This window comes from Lissotriton vulgaris, chromosome 7 (genome assembly GCF_964263255.1).
Source record: "Lissotriton vulgaris chromosome 7, aLisVul1.2, whole genome shotgun sequence".
Classification (NCBI taxonomy): Eukaryota; Metazoa; Chordata; class Amphibia; order Caudata; family Salamandridae; genus Lissotriton; species Lissotriton vulgaris.
Genome location: NC_141695.1, coordinates 793,665,709 through 793,686,273, shown reverse-complemented (window position 1 = coordinate 793,686,273; position 20,565 = coordinate 793,665,709). Strand labels below are relative to the sequence as shown.

The following is a 20,565-nucleotide window of genomic DNA, read 5'->3' as shown; positions in this document are numbered from 1 at the left end:
TGTCAGTAATTAAATTATTGTAAAACATATTTTAATTTTTTTCTATCTTCATAGTTGGAAACTGACCATGGCAACTGGAACACGTGAGGATTTAGAGCTGAATGCCCTGGATGAGGAGAAGCTATGGGAAATGATTGAGCGTCACCGCTACAAAATAGTGAAATGTCTGTGCCCGTCCCGCCTAACACCCTACTTGCGGCAGGCCAGGGTGATGGATCACCTGGATGAAGAGGAGGTGCTGCATAACCCCAGGTTAACTAACAGCGCCATGAGGGCAGGTGAGCGCCCTCACAATAAAGGTCACTCTCAGTGGGACGTTGTTGCCATGCGCACACTGCCTAACACAGGTGTCTCAACATTGCCTGTTGTGCAGCTGAGTCACCCTAAAGGCAACATGCACACGTGGACAATACATAGTCTTATTATGGTGGGCTTCTTTAGTACGAGGTAATCTGTCCGAAGATCTCCCTCTTAACCTCTGCTTTCCTCTTATTCTGTTTCTTCCTTTATCCTTTACTCATACCACTCTTCTCTGTCTTGACCCTCATTTTCTGTCAGTGTAGGTAGCCTTCATTCTGTTGCCTACGTACGGTCAGTCATTCGTATTTTTTACATCCTCAGAGGTGAATAGGGAAGTTTTGCAAGTGGCTGTCAAGGGCGTAGTTTTGGAGGGAGAAGGTGTTTGGGGTGTAACAACCCCTTTAAAATGTATTTTCTGGTAAATAGTTGGGTACAGGTGTTTTCAGTCGGGTATAGTGAGGTATCTGTGGTCACAGACAAAAATGCACACACAGTCTCACTCTCTGCTTTAAATGTTGGGTATTTTACAAAATATTGTGCTTTCTCTCACTTCGTACCCCTACCAATCTGCATTTGTTTCCCTTTCCACTGCCACTTTATTCCCTTTCATGTGCCCTGCTTGTCATATGTATTTTAACTTTATGCCACTGTGATTGTTACAAAATCTAAAGCTCACACCCTGCCCAATCTTACTGACAAAGCTCCGCCCCTGGTGGCTGTTGCCTCTGAAAGGCAGTCACATGACCGGCAGAACACATGATTGGCACTGCCTCTGTCTAGCACTAATAATCCTTCAAGAAGGCTTTCTTGTAAACTTTCCTGTGGCCAGATGTAGTAGTCGATGGGACCTCCATTTCTCCATTCTGGTCATCACTGCAGAAGAAGCTCCTTAAAGTAACGCATCAGAGTAACTGTACTTGAATCGATTAACCAAGAATCTCCCAAGAGCCACATTACTGGAAGACTCTTCATACTGTGTCACTTTCCTCTGCAGGTCACTTGTTGGATCTCCTGGAAAAAAAGGGGAAGAACGGGGCCATTGCTTTTCTAGAAAGCTTGAAGCTTCACAAACCTGAGATCTACACAAAGATAACTGGCAAGGAGCCTTCCCTTGATCTCAACAGTTTCAGTGGTAAGTGAGAAGCATGTTTCTGTGAGCAATAATACACCCTGAGATTGAATGGATGGTTTCATGGTTGAGTAAAGGACTGATGGTGAGATCTGTGTGGGTACCACATACCCCAGTTCTAAGGATGTGACCTCTACATCCTCGGCATTTGAATTTTTCAATCCTAATCGTCATGGACAATACAGCCGCCTGTTGGGTTTGTGTGTCAAGAGTAGGCATGGCGTGGCCCCCTCTTTCATCTTACTGTGCCTCAAATGATAGGTTTCTGAATCACAACAGGAGCAAGGAAGCCTGTTTTCTAACAACAGAGCTATTCTAACATTTATGGACTGTGTGCAAACTCAAATTCTCTATACTTTAACCCCTTCCATGCGGCCGCGATTCTGCGCTTGTGCGGCAGAATCGCGAGTGGGCGGGATCATGACGGCCCCCAGCCATCATCAGCACACGAGCACCGTAGTGCATGACGGCTGGGGGCCGTCATCAGCATGGAAGGGGTTAATTCTGTGTCTGTCGCACGATTTTGAGGTAATGTAGTTTCACAGAGCTTGCTTTCTACTGCAATCCTGTGCTTCAAATTCAAGTAGAGGAGTATGCTACTCATGTTAATCTATAACAATTACCGCTGCAGAAACAGTGTAATAGGTAAGTAACTTCATTTTTTTTAGCAAGGCTTCTGTTAAAGTTCCACATGCTTTACATACTCCTACCATCAATTGATACATCTACTACCTAGCAGCACCTTACAAACCCCAACCATTACTGGATCCAACTACTGCTTTACAGTAATTTAGAAGTGAACCCATTTTGCTACTTCTGCTTTTGCAGCAAGACTTTGTTAAAATTGGAAATGTGTTGAATACATCTGTCACCTGAAGATGCAGCCATCGGTTAGAAGGAATTAGGGAGGTGCATGCATTTTTAACAGAGACCAGGCTGCAAAACTAATTTCAGCGGTATGTAACTTCTTCTACTCTGTTTTCGAGACTTGCATTCCTAGAAGCTCTGTGAGTCATCCATACGCATGGAGATTGAAGAATTGCCAGTGGGCAGCTTTGAGAGAGAACGAGAGGTAAAGAGAAGCAAGAAGACTTGTTTGCTAGTCAAAAGTGTTACATACGAGTAATTCTGTGTCAGGACCGGAGGCGAGGATTATGCTATTCTTTCCTCACTTTATTAAATAGCAGCCATTCAAAGAACACAGTAAAAACTACTATTCCCATGGAACATAGTGAATAAACAAGTTATAACAAAAGAGAGTCCAGGTACAGAGTATCCATGCGAGTCCACCAATCACAGGGCTCCATGCATATCTTAAGCCTCTGTCAACCTCCATTACCCCTCTTTCTTTGCTGCGTGCAGCCAGATATTTGCCTTTCATATATCTCTCTGTGTTTGCCTCTTAATACTTACAGTATTGAGTCTATTGCCTGTTTCAGCTGTGGTGCTGTTATTCTGTTCATATTGTGAGCTTAGTTCATGCTTTTACATATTGTATCTGCCTTAGTTTTTTTTTTGCTCGTTTCCACTCAGGTTCTGTTATTGCGTATTTGCAATTGGGTTTTCATTCCTATGTGTGCTCGGTCTTATTGTATCCGCCTGTGGGGGTTTACTGCTAATTTTTCCCCCTCAGGCTCGCTAGCGCGTTCGAGCGCTCTACTCCGGCCATCGGCAGCTGTGTGTTTGCTGTCAGTTTGTGCTATTCACAGTTAGGGGTCGCCTTAGCGCGTCTGTCTGGTGCTGACGGTTTTCAGTGCCGCGTGCTCGAGGTTTCTAGACCGGAGTCATGCAGATTTCGGCCGCCTCCTTTTTAGGTTTTGACTGGCGATGCGTACTTCAGTACGCATGCGCCAAAAAACCTCTTGAGTTGTGTGTGTGGGTCGGGTAAACGCCCCCTCCTCCAATTGGCTAGCTCCATAAATGGAGGCTAGCCATTGGGAGAGGGCTCCGTCCGTCAATCTCGGACCAGATTCGGGGGCATTCCCGAGAATTTTTGGCTTTTGGCTACGTCACGCGACGTCAGCCAAAAGCCGGGAACGCCCCCGAATCTGTCCCGGCATTGAGCCGGCACCCGCCTTCCTGCTTGTTGTGCATCAAGCACTAGCTTGTTCAGTACTTCTCCAGCCTTCCATGGCGTGATTATCTCTCCCCTGTCACCTCGTCTGGGTGTTGCAGCTGCCCGGCCATCCTTTCTGAGGCACTACGGACATGAAACTGACTCGGCCCCTGCCGTGTACTGAAGCGAGTTGTAGGTGCTGCCATTCCTCTAAAACGGCTAAAAGCGCTTTCTGGGACATCGAGTAAGGAGCTCCTCGGCTTTTGCCGCTGCCCGCGTCCCACGGAATCTTCCTCGGCACTTCGAGGGGTTGATCGCGCCATGCCTTCCGGCTTAGCTCCGGTTGACCGGTCATGTGCAACCGGGTGCGGGTAAGGATCTTCGGAAGAAACAGGGGCTAAACCAGGGGCTTCAGCCACGAGGAGCACGGGCCCCCACGCGCTACATACCCCCGGAGGGTCTCGGACACGCGCACTGAGACATGCGGTATAATGAAAGCACACTAAGGACTCCGTAGCAATTGTCAGGGGTCGGCAGCTGTAACAATAATAATAAGGGGGCTCGACGCCGTTGCCGTGGTCGGGGGTTGCGACGAGGTTAGTCCCCCCCCCCCCTCCTCCCATGTGTGCCAGGTCCATTTGGTGTTCCTGTACTTAGCCGGTCCCCTGCCCGCTCCGCCTACAGTGTGAGGCGTCCCCCCTCCCCGCATGCTAGTGTTGGCATGCGCGTCCGGCGGCGTGGCATGGGGGCACCTGGGGATCTATCGTTTCCTGACAATTTTATAGATGGGGTATAAATGGAGAGGTGCGCTTGGTGGCGCGGCTGCATGGCGTCCAGGGGCTCCGAGCACGAGCCCCGCATAGGCTGAGCCGCTTCTGTTTGCTCCCAGAGCACTCTACTTATGTGTGGGCACATGCGGCGCCGAGCGGGGCCTGGCCGACCTATTGTGTTGGTCCGTGCGAGCTTCGCTGCCCTCCCACTCCCCCTCCCCCCGACCTTGGAGAGAGGTGGGGGTCTCAGGCCAACTGTGGCAAGTGGCGGCGGGTCCTAGTTCCGATTCCCGAGTTGTCCGGCGCCCCCCCCCCCCCCCCCCCCTGCCCCTCCTCATGGGTGTTTCACACTTGCAGGGCCCACACTTCGCCGTATCCCTTTCACAGAGTCATAGATATCGCCCCTTTTTAGCAACATTATTTTCCCATTGAAGCAAAAGTTTGCATTGTCTGAGTGCACTGCATCATGGGAAAATACAGAAGAACAATTCAAACAAGGAACGAAGCATACTTTAACTATGGCCGCACAGGTCAACCTGTGCATTTATCGTGTATCCCCATTTATTTAAAAGAATGTGAGACCCTATGCAAGTACAGCCTTCAAATTGTAAAGTGTCTTTTTAAGTATCTGCTCCACGTGTTGGTCACTCTGGTGAGTATAGAATTTAAATGAGGCAGTAATCGGGTGCTTCCACTTTTAGGGGCTTATTTACAAGGCCCTTACACCATTAGCGGCAATGTTTATCTGAAAGGTAGAAGCAAGCCATATGCCCGAGGGAATTTTGTCCGTCCCTGACTGCTGCATCCACGTATTATCTCAACCCTAGTCAGAATTGAGAAGGGCCTTCTAGGTGACGCAGTGGTTCGCTTTGCAGCCTCTATTTGCTGGGAACGCCGGGTTGTAACGGAAAGGGAATGCCACCTCTTATCATGAACAAAGTTATTCCGGAGGAATGTATTCTGAAGCTTGCATCGCAGTGTCTGTTTAAGGTTTCCTAAGCAATACAGCTGTTTCTGATAGCTGCCGCATTTGTGTACAATATTGTCACAGATTGTTTTTGCAACTGTTCCTACACACTGATGAAAAATTAATTCAATCTCATATGGCTTCTTGATGCGATCACTTTTGAAATACATCTAGGGATTGTTGAAGTATCTTTTCAAGGTGGCACTTATTTCTCATCGCTGCCGTGGGCTGAAGGCTGGGGCGCTCGACCCCGGACTTGGGAATCTGGGTTCGAGTCTAGGTAACGACGCCAGAAAACCTCTGGTGTTTAGGCCAAATCACTTAAGCTGCGCTAGAACTGCGAGATGCTCTCAAAAAAGGTGCAAATATTTTCATGGTCTGTGGCAGCTCCCTCTCGGGTTCGGGAACTCTACTATAACACCGAGGTCATCTTTTTAAGTGATTAACTGTACTTGCACAAGTACTGCGATGTACGGGGCACAGAAAACCTTTTGTACCATCCCGTTGCCAGCAGGTTTTGTATCTTCTCTTGCCATCTCCTCAACAATCCTCTTTGTTGTCCGGGGCCTCTGCTATCAAAAAAAAAAAAAAAGCCCAGTCTGCTCTCCAACTCGCGTCACATCACAAGTAGGATATGAAAGGTCAAATATGTAGCAAACTTTCCCAGTAGGTAGGCAGGTCAGGGAAGTGAAACAACGAATGCAATGTGACAGGCTAGGTGCAGTCCCTCCATGGAAGGCGTCAATGTGAAGGATGACGCACAGAAAAGCACATCGTATGTATTAGGATGCAGCAAAAAAGTATAATCTTAATAACCAGTAATCAATTTAAATGCCAACATGCAATAATATGGCTTGCATTGGAGATAGAGCTTAAGGTTACAGTTTGGTCGCTTCCAAGCACTACCTGCTTGTGCCTCCGTTTTCGTGCCCCTGTTGCCTGCTTGTGCCTCCGTGTGCCCCTGTTGCCTGCTTGTGCCTCCGTTTTCGTGCCCCTGTTGCCTGCTTGTGCCTCCGTTTTCGTGCCCCTGTTGCCTGCTTGTGCCTCCGTGTGACCCTGTTGCCTGCTTGTGCCTCCGTGTGCCCCTGTTGCCTGCTTGTGCCTCCGTTTTCGTGCCCCTGTTGCCTGCTTGTGCCTCCGTTTTCGTGCCCCTGTTGCCTGCTTGTGCCTCCCTGTGCCCCTGTTGCCTGCGTGTGCCTCCGTGTGCCCCTGTTGCCTGCTTGTGCCTCCGTGTGCCCCTGTTGCCTGCTTGTGCTGTGTGGGTGTGTGTGGAGGGCTCTGTGTAGCTGTGTGTGTGGGAAGCTTTGTGTGGCTGTGTGTGTGGGAAGCTTTGTGTGGCTGTGTGTGTGGGGGGCTGTGTGGGTGTGTGTGTGGGGGGCTCTGTGTGGGTGTGTGTGTGGGGGGGCTCTGTGTGTGTTTGTGTGTGTCATTTGCGAGAGATAAAGCTAGTGGCAATGCCATTTATTTATGTTAAAAAACATAAATAAAAATAATGTCAAGAGCAATGCCAATAGCTCTAACTTTAACAAAGGCAAAACCATTGCATTGTAAATGCTTGTTTCTACTGCTCATTCTTGATTCGTTGGGTTTTCTGCAGGTCAGCCGCTACACGGCTCACCCGCTTTCAGCCATGGGAGTGTTCCTCCCTAACAGCTGCAAATTTGGTGCAGCTTGCGGCGCTCTCCTACCGCCGCCTGAGGGCGCGTCTCTGCGTCCTTCTCACGACGTGCAATCCCGAGATTCCACGCATTCAGCGCATTTCAATCTCGGGATTGCAATGCCTGTGAGAAAAGCCTTCACCTGCCTCCTACACCGGATTGCCTGTCTGTCAGCTGCTTTTAAGCAGTTTTATTATTTCCAAACGTCCCCCGAATGCCTCTGCTGAGGTCTGTACCTGCCATTAGGCACTTTGTCGAGGATTATTATCCCACATAGAGGGGTCTGTATCTTTAGGCCTTATTAACGCTCGGCCAGTCGAGTCAGTATTTTCAGGTTAGACCTGCGGGCCCTTATTAGGCAGTCTACCCTTGTATATGAATTGACACCAGGGCTGTTGGGTCCCAGGGGCATTGCCTGATTGCAAACACACTTCGCCCAAAGTGTAGGCTGACACCCAGCCCTCCTTTATTAGAGGTTACCCCTCTCCTTTTGCTTATCTCTCTTTTCCTGAGTAGTGCCTTCACTGGCCCTTATGGATTCCTACCAGGAAGACACATACCAGGATGACCAATGGGAGGAGGACCCATTGACAGGCTTGCAGTGTTATGTTATGTTATGTTATGTTATGTTAATTGGACTTCTATAGCGCGTAGCTGCCCCAGCAAAGGGGCGTCCCGCCGCTGTGATCAACAGAGAACCAGCTGTCAGAGAGAGTAGACGGCAGCTGAAAAGAGTTGCAGAGCAGTGACAGAACCTAGATTCTGGGTGGAAAAAGGTAGGTCTTGATCGACCTCCTGAAAGAGATAAGGTCGTTCAGGGCACGGATGTGGCTGGGTAGTGAGTTCCAGAGTTTCGCCGCTAAATAGCGGAAGGACCGCCCTCCTATTTGACAGCGTTTGAAGCGTGGCACCGCAACCAAGCCTTGTCCTTTGGATCTCAGAGAGCGGGAGGGGACATAAGGGGTCAGGAGGTTCTCAAGGATTTTGGGGGTGCCCTGCTTAAGAATTTTAAAGGACAGGCATAGCACCTTAAACTGAATCCTTTGGATCATTGGGAGCCAGTGAAGTTTCCGAATGGTCTCCCCCGCAGAGCAGAACCTAGGTAGGCCTACCAAGGCCCTAGCCGCAGCATTCTGTTTGCGTTGCAACCGGGTGACTTCCGCTAGGTTAGCCCCCAGCAGGAGGGAGCTGGCATAGTCCAGCCGGGACATTATGGTGGCCTGAATTATAAGCTGCCTAGTGGACGCAATGAAGAATTTCAAGATTGGTCGAAGACCGCGCAAAATGCCAAAACAAGTTGCTGCCACTTTTTTAGTGTGGCTGGAGAAACTGAGGGAGGGGTCAAACCAGACTCCCAGATTTTTCATCTCAGTCACCGGTATGGGTGTCAGACCCAGCACCGAGGGCCACCACTGTTCTCCCCACAGTTGGCTGTTCTTGCCAACGATCATGACCTCCGTTATATTGGCATTCAGCTGGAGATAATTAGCTGACATCCAACCTGCCACAGCCGCCAAACCATCCCTGAACCTTAAGGCCTCATGGTTTGAGTCCCCAGAGAGTGCAACCGCCAGCTGCGTGTCATCAGCATATGAGACCATAGTCAGGCCCCACAGCTTGGCGACAGCAGCTAATGGCTGCACATAAAGATTGAAGAGCGTGGGGCTCAGCGCCGACCCCTGAGGCACTCCCTGCTCAACAGGATAATCCTGGGACTGAAAGGGGGGTGTAGCTACCCGGAACGATCTTCCTGCCAGGAACGATCTAAACCATTCAAGGGCCAGGCCCGAGATCCCAGCCTTCTCCAAGCGATGAAGCAAGACCACGTGTGAGACCGTGTCAAAGGCGGCACTAAGATCTAGAAGAACCAGTGCTGCTGTTTGACCGGAGTCAAGCACGGATCGCAGATGTTCTGTCATGTCAAGGAGGGCGGTTTCGGTACTGTGGCCTGCCCGGAACCCATTCTGTGAGACATCCAGAGAGTTGTTAGTCTGGAGAAGTTTAGTAAGTATGCTGTTAACATGTGCTTCAGCCACCTTAGCAGCCCAGGGGAGCAGGGAGATAGGCCAGTATTTCTCTAGTTTACTCGGGTCCAGTGAAGGCTTTTTCAGGATCGGGGTTACAAAGTCTTGTTTCCATTTGGTGGGGACTATGGCAGAGGTGAATGAGGCATTAATAAGTTGGTGCAAAGGGGGGAGGCACAGCGAGGCAGAGTCTCTGAATTGTGCGGGCCTGAGCGGATCGGCGGGGGAGCCTGATTTAACTTTGGCCGCTAGTTTATTAAATTCGTCCTCCGGGATCCCAGGGAGAATAATAAGGCTGATGTTGGTGATGGAGATGGGCGATGTCGACTCATTCGGGGGATTTAGACATGAGAATGAGCGATAGATGACACGCACCTTTTCCAAGAAAAAGGCAGCGAGATCCTCACAGTGCGAATTTGAAGAAACCTCAGATAATGGCGCTCTCTTGGCAGTAAGGTCTTTAAGGATCTTAAAGACTAGCTTAGTCGGGTTGCAACTGTGTTTGATCTCATTGGAATAATATGCAGCCCGTGCCCTGCATATAGCTCTATGATATATTTTTACCTCGGCTATGTACAGTGCTTTTTTCCCTGAGTCATAATTTTTTCTCCAGTCTCTCTCAGCCTATTCACAGGATTTCTTCAAAACCATCAAGGCGTCATTATACCAAGGACTGGGTTCGAGGGTGCGGCATTTGCTCCAGGTAACAGGAACCAGTGAGTGAGTCCAGTGCCCGGGTGATCCAATCACAGAAGAGGTCATAGCCAGACTCAACATCATTGAAAGGGCCAATGGGACTGTGGGGCCGCCTAATCCCGCAAGATCGATCAGGCCTGCAATAGATTGGCCAAAGCAGCCCTGGCCATCCCGGTGCCTCTGCCATCTAACGGAGTCCCTGATGACATGCAACCCGCTTCGGCCCAGCGCCCCAGGGACATGAGGGTTGACACGGCCTCCTTTGAGCGCCTTAAGCAGGCTTTCCTGACAAGCTCTGCCCCACCGACGGCTCCCGGGGATCCTGCTCAAGGGTACGATGATGAAGCCGGTCCATCTTGCCCCTGGCGCCCATTGCGCCCCGCACCCACTCCAGAGGCCCATAATATTTGCGCAGATATGTTCGATCCTGATGACATTCTGCACCCCGATCTTCAGATTGGGCACCCTCCGAGAAGGTGGCCCAGTATGTTGCCAGCCGCATCCGCCGGCCGTTTGAGGCCACGGTACGAAACTGTCTCAAGGCGGCATGTCCTCGCCTCTCCCGCCTCTCCTTAGAGGGAAAGGTGGTGGTCACCCCAGATATTGATCCGCGGATGGTGACCTTCCTTCAAAAATTCATCAAAGACCTGAAAAAGGTTATTGACAGTTCTTGGCGGGCGTGCCAGGACAAGCTCCTGGATGCCCTTGGCCCAATAACAAAAATATTGGACATGGCAGAGGAAGCCAAGTCATCCGGCTCTCTAATTTTACCAGACCACCTCTCTACCTTGGCCCAACGCGTGGTGGTGTTTCTAGAGAACGCGGACTGCGCCATTTCAACAGGGCACGGCGGATCATTATTCAAGAAAAATTGATCCCAAACTCGGAGACTTGGCTGACTCAGAAGCCGGCCCGGTTGCTTAGGGTGGCTTCTTCGGAGATCCCTTTATAAAGGAGCTGGGGCACTTCGGCAACACATTCACCTCATTAGACAGAGTGCTATCTTCCATAAAGAAGGTGTTTGACCCTCAGGTTTTCCGAGGGGCTGGACGAGGTAGGCGCCACTTGTCCGGCCATCCATTTTCGTGCAGAGGGCAGGGCTCCAACCAAGGAAGTTACCAAGACTCAACCAGATTCGGCAACTTCTATCCTACAAGAGGACGACGGGGCAAGAACCGAGGCGGTCGAGGCGGGGCGCCTCCAGCTCTTCCAGTGAGTCTTCTCCTTTCTTCCCTTTTAAGGGTGTGGGGCCGTCTGGCGTATTTTTTCCAGGCTTAGACTACTGTCACCAGGGACGCCTTGGTCCTACAAACTGTTCAGGGGTTCCATATAGAGTTTCACGGAGAACCTTCACAACCGGTTCCATTGCAAGCCCTTGTTTTCTCCTCAACAGATTTGGCTCTGGTCGATCAGGAGGTTCATTCTCTTCTTCACAAAGGAGCGATCGCGGAGACTCTACTCCACCCTCCAGGACTCATCAGCAATCTCTTTGTGGTGGACAAGACCGACGGAGGTCAGAGACCCATAATCAATCTTTGCAAATTCAATGGGTGGCTAGTTTATCGCCACTTCAAGATGGAGGGAATCCATCTGCTCCACGATTTCCTCCGACCAAACAATTGGATGGCTCGCCTCCACCTCAAGGACGCCTATCTGACTGTACCCATTTTCCCTCCTCACTGGAGGTTCCTGCAGTTCCTTTGGCACAACAAGGTGTTCGAGTTCACCACTCTTCCCTTCGGCCTCTCCCCTGCCCCTTGGTGCTTTACCAAGGTGCTCCGTCCAGCAATCAAACGTTTACGGGCGTCTTGCATGCACCTCATAGTTTACCTGGACGACATTTTACTGAGGGCCCAATGTCCCAACACCTTGACGCATCAGCTCCAAACAGTGGTCAACCTGCTTCAGAGCCTGGGATTCATGATCAACGAAGCAAAATCGACACTGGTTCCCTCCCAGCAGGTAGTTTTTCTCGGGGTTTCCATCGATTCTGTGGCGGCGACTCTCAGTCTTCCCTCCAGGAAGGTGACGAAGATCTCGTCACGAGCTCAGGAGAGCTCCCACGCTTCACCAAATCTCCCTACTGCAGCTAGCCCGGATCGTAGGCCTTCTCTCAGCCTCAATCCAGGCTATATTCCCGGGTCCATTTCACTACAGGGCCCTCCAGCGCCTCAAAGCCCAACACCTTCGCAGGGGTCTTTCATATTCTCAGAAGGTGGCTCTCTTGACGGATGCCCGAGAGGAGTTGCAATGGTATCTCACCTATATGGAAGCGTAGAATGGTTGCATAATCTTCGGTTACGTGCCAGACATTGTCATTGAGTTAGACGCCAGCAGGTCCGGCTGAGGCGCACGGTGTGGCGACTTCACTACCGGCGACGTGTGGTCTCCACATGAACAGCAGTTGCATATCAACTGTCTGGAGCTTTTAGCAGGGTCTTTTGCGATTCAATTCTGGACCAAGGACTCAGTCCGTTCATGAGTGCTGCTCAAGATGGACAACATATCGGCAGTTCGATACATCAATCATCTTGGGGGTACGTGGACGAGAGCTCTCTCCGACCTGGCAGCAAACCTTTGGAAATACTGCTTGGATCATCATGTGTCGGTCACGGCGGAATACCTATCAGGTCAGCACAATCAGGTCGCGGATTTCCATTCTCGTAATTTTCAAGATACGAGTCTGTGGGATTTGGATCCGGGGGTCTTCACGGATCTACAGAGACTATGGGGTACGTTTTCAGTCGAACTGTTCGCTTCCCGCTTAGATCATCAACTTCCCCGGTTCTTTTGGAAGCCGGATCCCCTGGCATCACAGACTTACACCTTCCTCCTGAACTGATGGGACGAGAAGGGTTATACCTTTCCCCCATTCGCCATGCTCACCAGGGTCTCAGTCCAGGTTTGTCGCCAAGGGGCGCATATAGTTCCCATATCCTCGATTTTGAGATCTCAAGCTTGGTTTGCAGCTCTCCTTCTCTGTCCCGACAAAGTTCTGCTTCCGCTGATCGAGCAAGGATTCCTCACCCTGATGGCGTGGCAGATTACAGGGGACACTGGGCTGTCCCAGGCCTTTTGGGAGCGGCTGCGAGGTTCATGTCCACAGCCTGGACCGATAGTACTGTCAAATGATACCATTCTACCTGGAGAAGGTGGTATCGTTGGTGTCTGCGACGTGCTCTCAATCCCGTGGCAGCAGATGTGACCTAGGGTCCGGCATATCACACAATCAACACGTTCCGCTCTGCCATCTCAGCAGATCACACGATTGTGGATGGCTCCCCGGTGGGTGAGCATCCTTTGGTCTGCCGTCTCCTTTGGGGAATCTGCCTCTCTTTACCTCCGGAACCTCGATATTCTCAGCTCTGGGATGTCAATCTGGTTTTAAAACCTGTTTTTGTCTTGGCAGCCCAACAGATTCCTTTCGAGGAAGGAGCTGTCAGCCCAATTTGCAATGCTTCTGTGCCTTATCTCTTGTCAAAGGGTCTCGGATGGGAGAGCCCTGAATGTTTCCAGCAAGATTTTCTCTCCCATTGGGGTCACCTTCACGATTTGGAGATGAACGAAGTGTGGCACAAAGGCAATTTCCTATCCGGTGTTCCCGTATACTCCGAAGTTGTGCGTGGTTTCTTGCCTCAAGGCTTACGAGGAGGTGTCAGAAGAGTTCTGTTCTCCAGGGGAGTGACACTTGCTTATTCCGCTCAAAAAAAACCATAAAGCGGACTCTTCCCCCACCATCGCCCATTGGGTCAGGTGGGTACTGCAGGAAGCTGGAATTGATCTTCGGATCTTTGGTGCTCATTCGGCCAGAGGAGTGATGACCTCGAAGGCGTTTACCCTGTGAGCTCGTCTTGAAGACATTCTGAATCCAGCAGACTGGTCTTCAGACTCTACCTTTAAACGGTTTTATTTTTAGCCGGTTATTGACATGGCTCACTTGGTGGGGAGCAAGCTTTAAACAAGCATAATAGTCGCCTCCGGTTCTGACATAGAATGAAAAATTTCCTAGCTAGCGTAACGGAAAGTTTCAATTCTATTAAGGGCTCGGAGGCGAGGATTATCCTACCCAGGGTACATCTTTATGTATTTTTCCCACCCTCGTAATGGAGTAAGTAAACTGTTTCCTTCTCAGAATGCTAGTTGTATATTGTCATCTACAATGCATGTGTTTCCCCTACAGGGCTAATCCTTAGCCATTGCAGTGGCGTAATTATATCCTTTGCTTCTGGCAGGAGATTCCAACAAACGGAATTCTTGAGACATTCGGCCTGGCTGACTATGAGCGACGACAAGGGGGGGATTGGAGGTTGACGGAAGACTAAGATATGCCTCGAGCCCTGTGATTGGTGGACTCGCATGGACACTCTGTACCTGGACTCTCTGTTGTTAAAACTTGTTTATTCCCGATGTTCCATGGGAATAGTAGTTTTTACTATGTTCTTTGAATGGCTGCTATTCAATAAAGTGAGGAAAGAATAGCATAATCCTCGCCTCCGAGTCCTTAATAGAATTGAAACATTCCGTTACACTAGCTAGGAAATTTTTCATTGTTCTATAAAGGAATGAGACCCCTTTGAGACCGAGCTAGACTGGAGAAAGTCACATGTACGAACAAACCCTAATGTATTTTTACGATTAATGATCATAGGATCATTATGTGCACAAGGCACATAAATAGTGTGATTGTGGTACATTGTAGTAAATAATGTTATGCACTGTGACAGAGACTGCAGTTTTATATTTTTAAGTTTAACTTATCACTAGAGCTTATGTAGGTTGTCAAGCCTCAGATGAGCTTACGTAAACCTTTGGAAGGTGATGAACCAATATTCAACCTATGTTCTGGACATTTGCAAAGTGCTAATAATTGCCTTGTCAAAGACCTCTTGATGCTGGAACAGCTCTGTACCTGCACATAACCGGTTCTCAAAGCGATGCCAACTATTGGCCCGATTACGATGTCTGGCAGAAAGACACCGCCTAACTCTCGGAGGCTTTCTGCCTAACATCAGTGGTTTCACTCGGACCACCATATTACAATGATGGCGGTCGGAGGAAAACCTGCGGGGGGAGGGGGAGGATTCCGCTGCACTTCCGACGGGATCCATTGGAAAACTCATAATGACGGTGGAGCCAGCTTCGGCTCCACCGTCGGTATTATGATGTCAGTTTCAAACAGCCTTTCCACGTCTGCCTTTCGGACATGGAATTGCTTTTGGAAAGTGACTTTCAGGGGCCCCTAGCAGGCACCCCTTATCCTCTGTCCCTCCACTATTGGGCCAGGGGGCACCTATGGTGCCCCCCTAAACAGCAATGCACTGTGTCACTCGGTGCAGGGATGTTCACAAACATCCATTTTTCAATGGCAGTTTGTGCTGTGGGCCTTTTTTGCCCACAGCGCAAGCTGCCATTGAACAATAGATGTTTCCAGCCATTCACAGAGTGATCGCATCCAAATTGTGCGGTCAGAACTGCGACCTATGGTCGGGCGGTTCCAATCTGCAACTGCGTTGGGCGGACGCAAGTCTGCCTCACCTTGTAATGAGGCCCTTAGTTGTATATGTTAAAGCTATTGTGATGGAAAAAGTAGGTTTTCACCTGCTTTCTGAATACTAAATGGTTTTATGTCAGCATTAGGTCCTTTACTTCCATACTTCTGTAAGTTGAAAGAAGCTTTAGATAGATATTTGGCCAGATACCCACATGTCTATTAGAAGCTAAGCAGTTACAGCTGCGGATCTTGAAATTCTGATCCTGATGGGGAAAAAATACTTTGAAATAAAAAATTATCTTCCGCATAACTTCTTTTCTGAATGCAGTCCTTTACTTAAATAAGTTGAGTTCCAAGTGAGAATACTGAAAGAAACATGAGAACTCACAGTTTACGAGATTGTATTTAATTGCTTGTATTAAGGCTGTTGCCCAGGTTTGGAACATAAGTTCTAAAATACTACAAATCTTCAACTGAATGTTTGATCAGTTGCTCAGCCAGTGTGCACCCCTCTCCCTAGAAAACTAGATCAACTATTTAGTTGGCACTTAAGAGCATATTTACAAGGGGATTGGTCACAGGAATGTCATTTTTACCGATGTGTTTTATTAGCGCAATGCCCTGCTCCGTATTTACAAGGTGGCATTAAGCCACATTTTGTGGTTTAATGCAGCTTTGTAAATATGTTACCTGTTCACGCAGGTATCTGCAGGAAAGGGGCGTGCAATGGGTGTTGCTTTTGTGCGTTCCACCGCAACACCCATTGCGTTTTGACGCTGCCCCTGATTTTCAAGGATCTGTAAATCTGAGTTAACACCAAAAAGTAACATCATGCGCAGGCAGCTTTAAATTGGCGCAACAACAAGAAATCATTTAATTTCTTCTCACTTTTGCTTTTTTATGTGTGCTGCATTTTGCAGCAAACATAGAAAGATCAAAACACCAATAATTATGTCTTTGTGCAGGAAGGTGTTCCTTCATGTGCAAAACCATCATTAAATAATGGCGATTTGCTGCTTCTATGTGCGCAACCCCCTTCCCCAAGGCTTTATCAAAAACTGGTGGCCCCAGCCATAGGGCCCCTATCTTACATTTTAATAGGAAAGCCACAAAATTAAAAGTAAGTAAATAAAGAATAATAAATGAGCTGCAGGAGCTGCTTATTTATTATTCACTGCTTCAGAATGGAGCGCCCCATAATGCCTCGTAAGGGCTTTTAAATTATTATTTTTTAATCCTGGTGGTGCCCCTTTGAAGTGTCAGGGACACAACCGAGCATTTTTTATGCCGTAGGAGGGCTGCAGGAAGTGCAGCAGTCACCAGTGATTTAAAATAAAAAACAGTAAGGTTCCTTGATCATTAAATCCGTGACCCCAGGATAACTTACCATATTTTTTTAAAGCACTGAGCTGGAGCTCAATGCTCTTCAACTCGAGTGCAGGACCCTCTTGTGGTTGTTTTTATGACTGCATTTTGTGGGCTGAGAAATGTTATCAGAAAGAATTAAAGACTTGTTAATCCTTTATTTAAAAAAAATTATGACAATTATTTTTATTAAAAATTGCAATGTGGGAAGTAATGAAATTTATGCTTTTTTGTAATTATTGGTGATTTTTTACCTAGACAGTAGGTCTGCTTTATAGATGTAAATATCCAGACCTCTTGATAAAGTCAATTGGCCCACTTTTTATATTTTGGTGTTTTGGCTCTTTGAGAAAGACAGGACGTCTGCCTTACTTAAAATAACACCCTTTGTATTGTAACATTACATATTCAGCCTCTGGGGTTTGGATGCAGGGCCTGTCTGCAGGCAACTTCCTGCGCCCAACCCGACACCCAGCCAAAGGCTATGCACAGCAGGGGTGTTGGGTGCCAGTTAGGGGTTGGAAACAGGGCTTAGAAATAGGCCAGGCTCTGCGCCCAAGTGCGTGCTGGACATGGCCAAATAAGTTGGGAAAGATTGGTGGCAGTAGGGGGTTTGGCACATGGCCTGGGTATAGGCCAGGCCCTGCACATAATGCTACACTGCACATGGCCAAAGGGCTGTTTTTGGCAAGTATCATTGCAACATATTTAGGATATTTATCTGTTGGATTTCTAGAGGGCATAGCTGTCCTAGATCCAGGGCATCCCAGCTTTGCAATTCTATTCAAGGAGGCGTCAGAGACTAGAACAGACAGGATTTTAGTTGTTTTTTTAGATGTGGCCTCGACACACACTGTTGGATGTGCAGAGGTAGGCTGCTCTAGACTATGGGAGTGATGTATTTGAAGGAGTCTACCCCCTTGTCCAGCAAGCCTGATACTGGGATAACCGTGGAAAGAAAGTTGTTGAAGCAAAAAGTGCTACACAGCATATAGGAATGGACTTGGTGCTTGATATGCATGGGTGCATAACTAGTGAGGGGGTGAAGCAGATAGCCTTAAATTTGGTCCTCTTAGCGCTCCGTAGCCAGTATGGGGTTTGCAGGTGAGCAGAAATGGATATGTTTCTGTGGACACAGAATAGGATGCAGGCCACTGTGGTCTAGAAGACCTGAAAGTGTATGAGTACAGTCTGAGAGGTGACTAGATCGAGTATGTTACCATAGTCCAGGCGAGAGATGATGATCACCTGGACAATGGTTGTCTGGTTTAAGGAGGTCGAATTTTCTTGAGCCGACATATTAGGGCAAAACAGGCAGCAAGGGTTTTAATTTAGGGGTCCATGGAGAGCTTACTGTCCAGACTGAAACCATGGTTTTTTAACTACCTCCTCATAGGGAGGTAGAGGGCAGAGACAGCTGGGCCACCATCTTGGGAACTACAAGCTGGACTGATTACCAATTACCATCATTTCCATTTTTCCACCATTCAGTTTAAGGCAATTAAGGCCCATCCAGTTTGCCACAGCAACTAAGCAGTTACAAAAATGTATGGAATTAGTGGTAGTATCTAGGATGAGAAATACAGGGAGTTGGGTATCAACAGCGTAGGTAAAATGGGTAAGATCAAATGACTGAATAATGGCGGCCAAAGGACTGAGATGAATGTTAATGTGCTGGGGGCTCAAAGATGAGCCTTGTGGCACTCCACATGATAAGAGGTAGTTTGAGGAAGAAAAAGCTTTTATAGGGACTTTAAAAGACAATCTCGACAAAAGACGTGATACCCTTTTAAGGCATTTCTGCAAGTCTCCTTTTCTCAATTCTATTGAGAAGAGTTTCATGGGCCACAGTATCAAAGGCTGCTGTACGATCTTAAAGAATAAGGGCTGCAGAAATGCCTTGATCGAAGGCAAATGCAGATCCTCAGTGATGGCAAAGAGATCAGACTCAGAGCTGTGCACGGGATGGAAACCTGGCTGACAGGGGTCTGGAAGCTTGTTGAAATCTAGATAGTGAGATAGATGTTGGTTTATTTATGTGCTATTCACAATTGTAGTTGTGAAAGGGAGGAAAGAAATGCACAGTCATTTTTGAGGTCCATGGGATCTCTTTTAGGGTTTCTTTAGAAGCAAAGTAATGACAGCATATTTCCCTTCCAGAGGCATGGTAGCTAAAACGATTGGAAAGATTAAGGAGCTTCGCTAATGGGGTCTAGAGAACGGGGGCCCCTAGACTCAAAGCGTGTGGGAGGTGGGCAGCCTGAATTAATGTGCAAATCAGAAATGTTGCAGTTAAAACTTGATTTCAAAACAATTGCTAGGCCGTTGCCCTGCTGGTTGGAGTTGTCGAGTCTGAGAATGGAATAATCTGCAGGGATTGCTAGTATCATGTCCAGCATGGAGGACTTATCTGAAAGAAACAGGTTAGTATTAGATTCCTTACCTTAGAATATCCCCAAGCGTCAGACTGGATCCGGAGAATTTTGCGTAGCAGTACCCCTGCGCGTCAATAGGCGTCGTTTGCGGCTCCGCGTTCGTCATCGGCGTCGTTGGCGCCGGGATGACGTCTTCGGAGTACTTAGACGTCAGTTCTTCTTTTTTCCGCGCCAGCGAGCGCAGGTCCGGAGAAAGTGGTACCCTTTAGTAATTTTTTGACTAAACTTTTTGGATCTTTTGATCTGTTTTTTCGAGTCGAACGACTACGACGGTGCTGGTAGGGATGCCCGGGTTCAAACCCTGCGTCGACTGCAACCGACTGATGTTGGTTACCGACCCCCATCGCCGGTGTCTACATTGCCTGGGGCCCGCCCACGATGACAAGTCGTGCCCCGAATGCCGGGCCTTGACGTCGAAGGCTAGGCGGGAGCGGTCCCGCAAGCACCTCAAGCTACGGCAGTCGGCCCGCGCCGGTTGCGGTCCCGGTCCAGAAAGAGGTCGAGGGACCGGTCGCAGGGCCGAGTCATCATAGCTCCGGGAGTCGACACCACTCCTCGGGCTCCAAGTCCTCAGGTAAGAGGCGCAAGAAGTCGAAGAGGCGACATCACTCTTCTGACTCCCCCCGACGCTCGCGCGACGCGGCCGGGGGTTCGGGCGACACCGCCCACGAGGCTCCGCCAGAGTCGCAGGCGTCTCTGCCTGCTCCATACCGGCCGGTCCCTGGGCAGAACGCGACGCCGGAGGAGATCGACGCCTTCCTCATGGCCATGAGGTCGCTCGCTCCTTCGTTGGGTTCCGCGGCGCCTTCGGGCCCAGCGGCCCCGACTGGGGGTCCCAGCGTGTTGGGTGCTTCGGCCCCGGCGCCGTCGGTCCCGACGCCGCAGGTCCCCGCTAGATTCGGTTCCGGATCCGGGTCGTCGCCGATCGACCTTACAACCTCGCCGGTGCCAGCCACCAGGGTGTCGCCCCCGGCGCCGTCCCAGGACGACCTACCCTCGATCCGAGTCCGATGCCGGAGCGGCGCCGCTTGACGCCGCATTCGACGCCTCTAGGAGATTTCTACTTCTATGACCCGGCCCCATCCTTTGACCCTGAGTATCAGGAGATGGGTGGCGAGGAGGATTGGGAGGGGTCTGAGGACCCTCTGGCACGTGAGTGCCATCCTTATCAGGACTGGGCAGGTGAGCCTGGGGATGCCAGTGGTCTGGACACTTTGCCAGACACTGCTTTGTCTCCCCTCCTACCATGGCTACGGAGGAAGGGTCTGCCTATAGTGTGGTGTTGACGCGGGCGGACTTGGCTCTTGAGCTCCCCGACGCGGCCATGAGGACTAACCTCCTCACTGAGGTCCTTAAACCGCAGGCAAGCTCTTCGGAGCCTCTGTTGCTGTTTAATGAGGCCTTGTCTGACGTTCTTCTGGGCACCTGGTCCAGGCCCGCTACAGGTCCCCCTGTAGATAGGAACGTGGCCAGACGCCACCGCCCAGCACCGGGCGACCCTTGCTTCCTGTCCACCCACCCCACCCCTGAGAGCCTGGTCATCCAGACCTCCAACTCCCAGACCGCATTGCCGACTGCTCCCCCTGATCGAGAATCCAAAAGGTACGAACAATATGGTAAAAAGATGTTCTCCTCACTGAGTTTGGGGTTGCGGTCAGTTAACACCGCGTGCCT

The 20,565-nt window shown here is 49.5% G+C and overlaps 1 protein-coding gene across 2 annotated transcripts in view; it reads left to right on the top strand.

Moving 5' to 3' along the window:
- Positions 1-20,565, top strand: part of CARD14 (caspase recruitment domain family member 14) — a 224,736-nt gene that overhangs the window by 38,016 nt on the left and 166,155 nt on the right. For both annotated transcript variants that reach the window (XM_086931046.1, XM_086931047.1), the window contains exons 2-3: positions 55-278; positions 1,295-1,432. In XM_086931046.1, coding sequence (XP_086787172.1) covers positions 68-278; positions 1,295-1,432 — 349 coding nt within the window. In that variant the 5' untranslated portion in view covers positions 55-67. The remainder of the gene's footprint in view (positions 1-54; positions 279-1,294; positions 1,433-20,565) is intronic.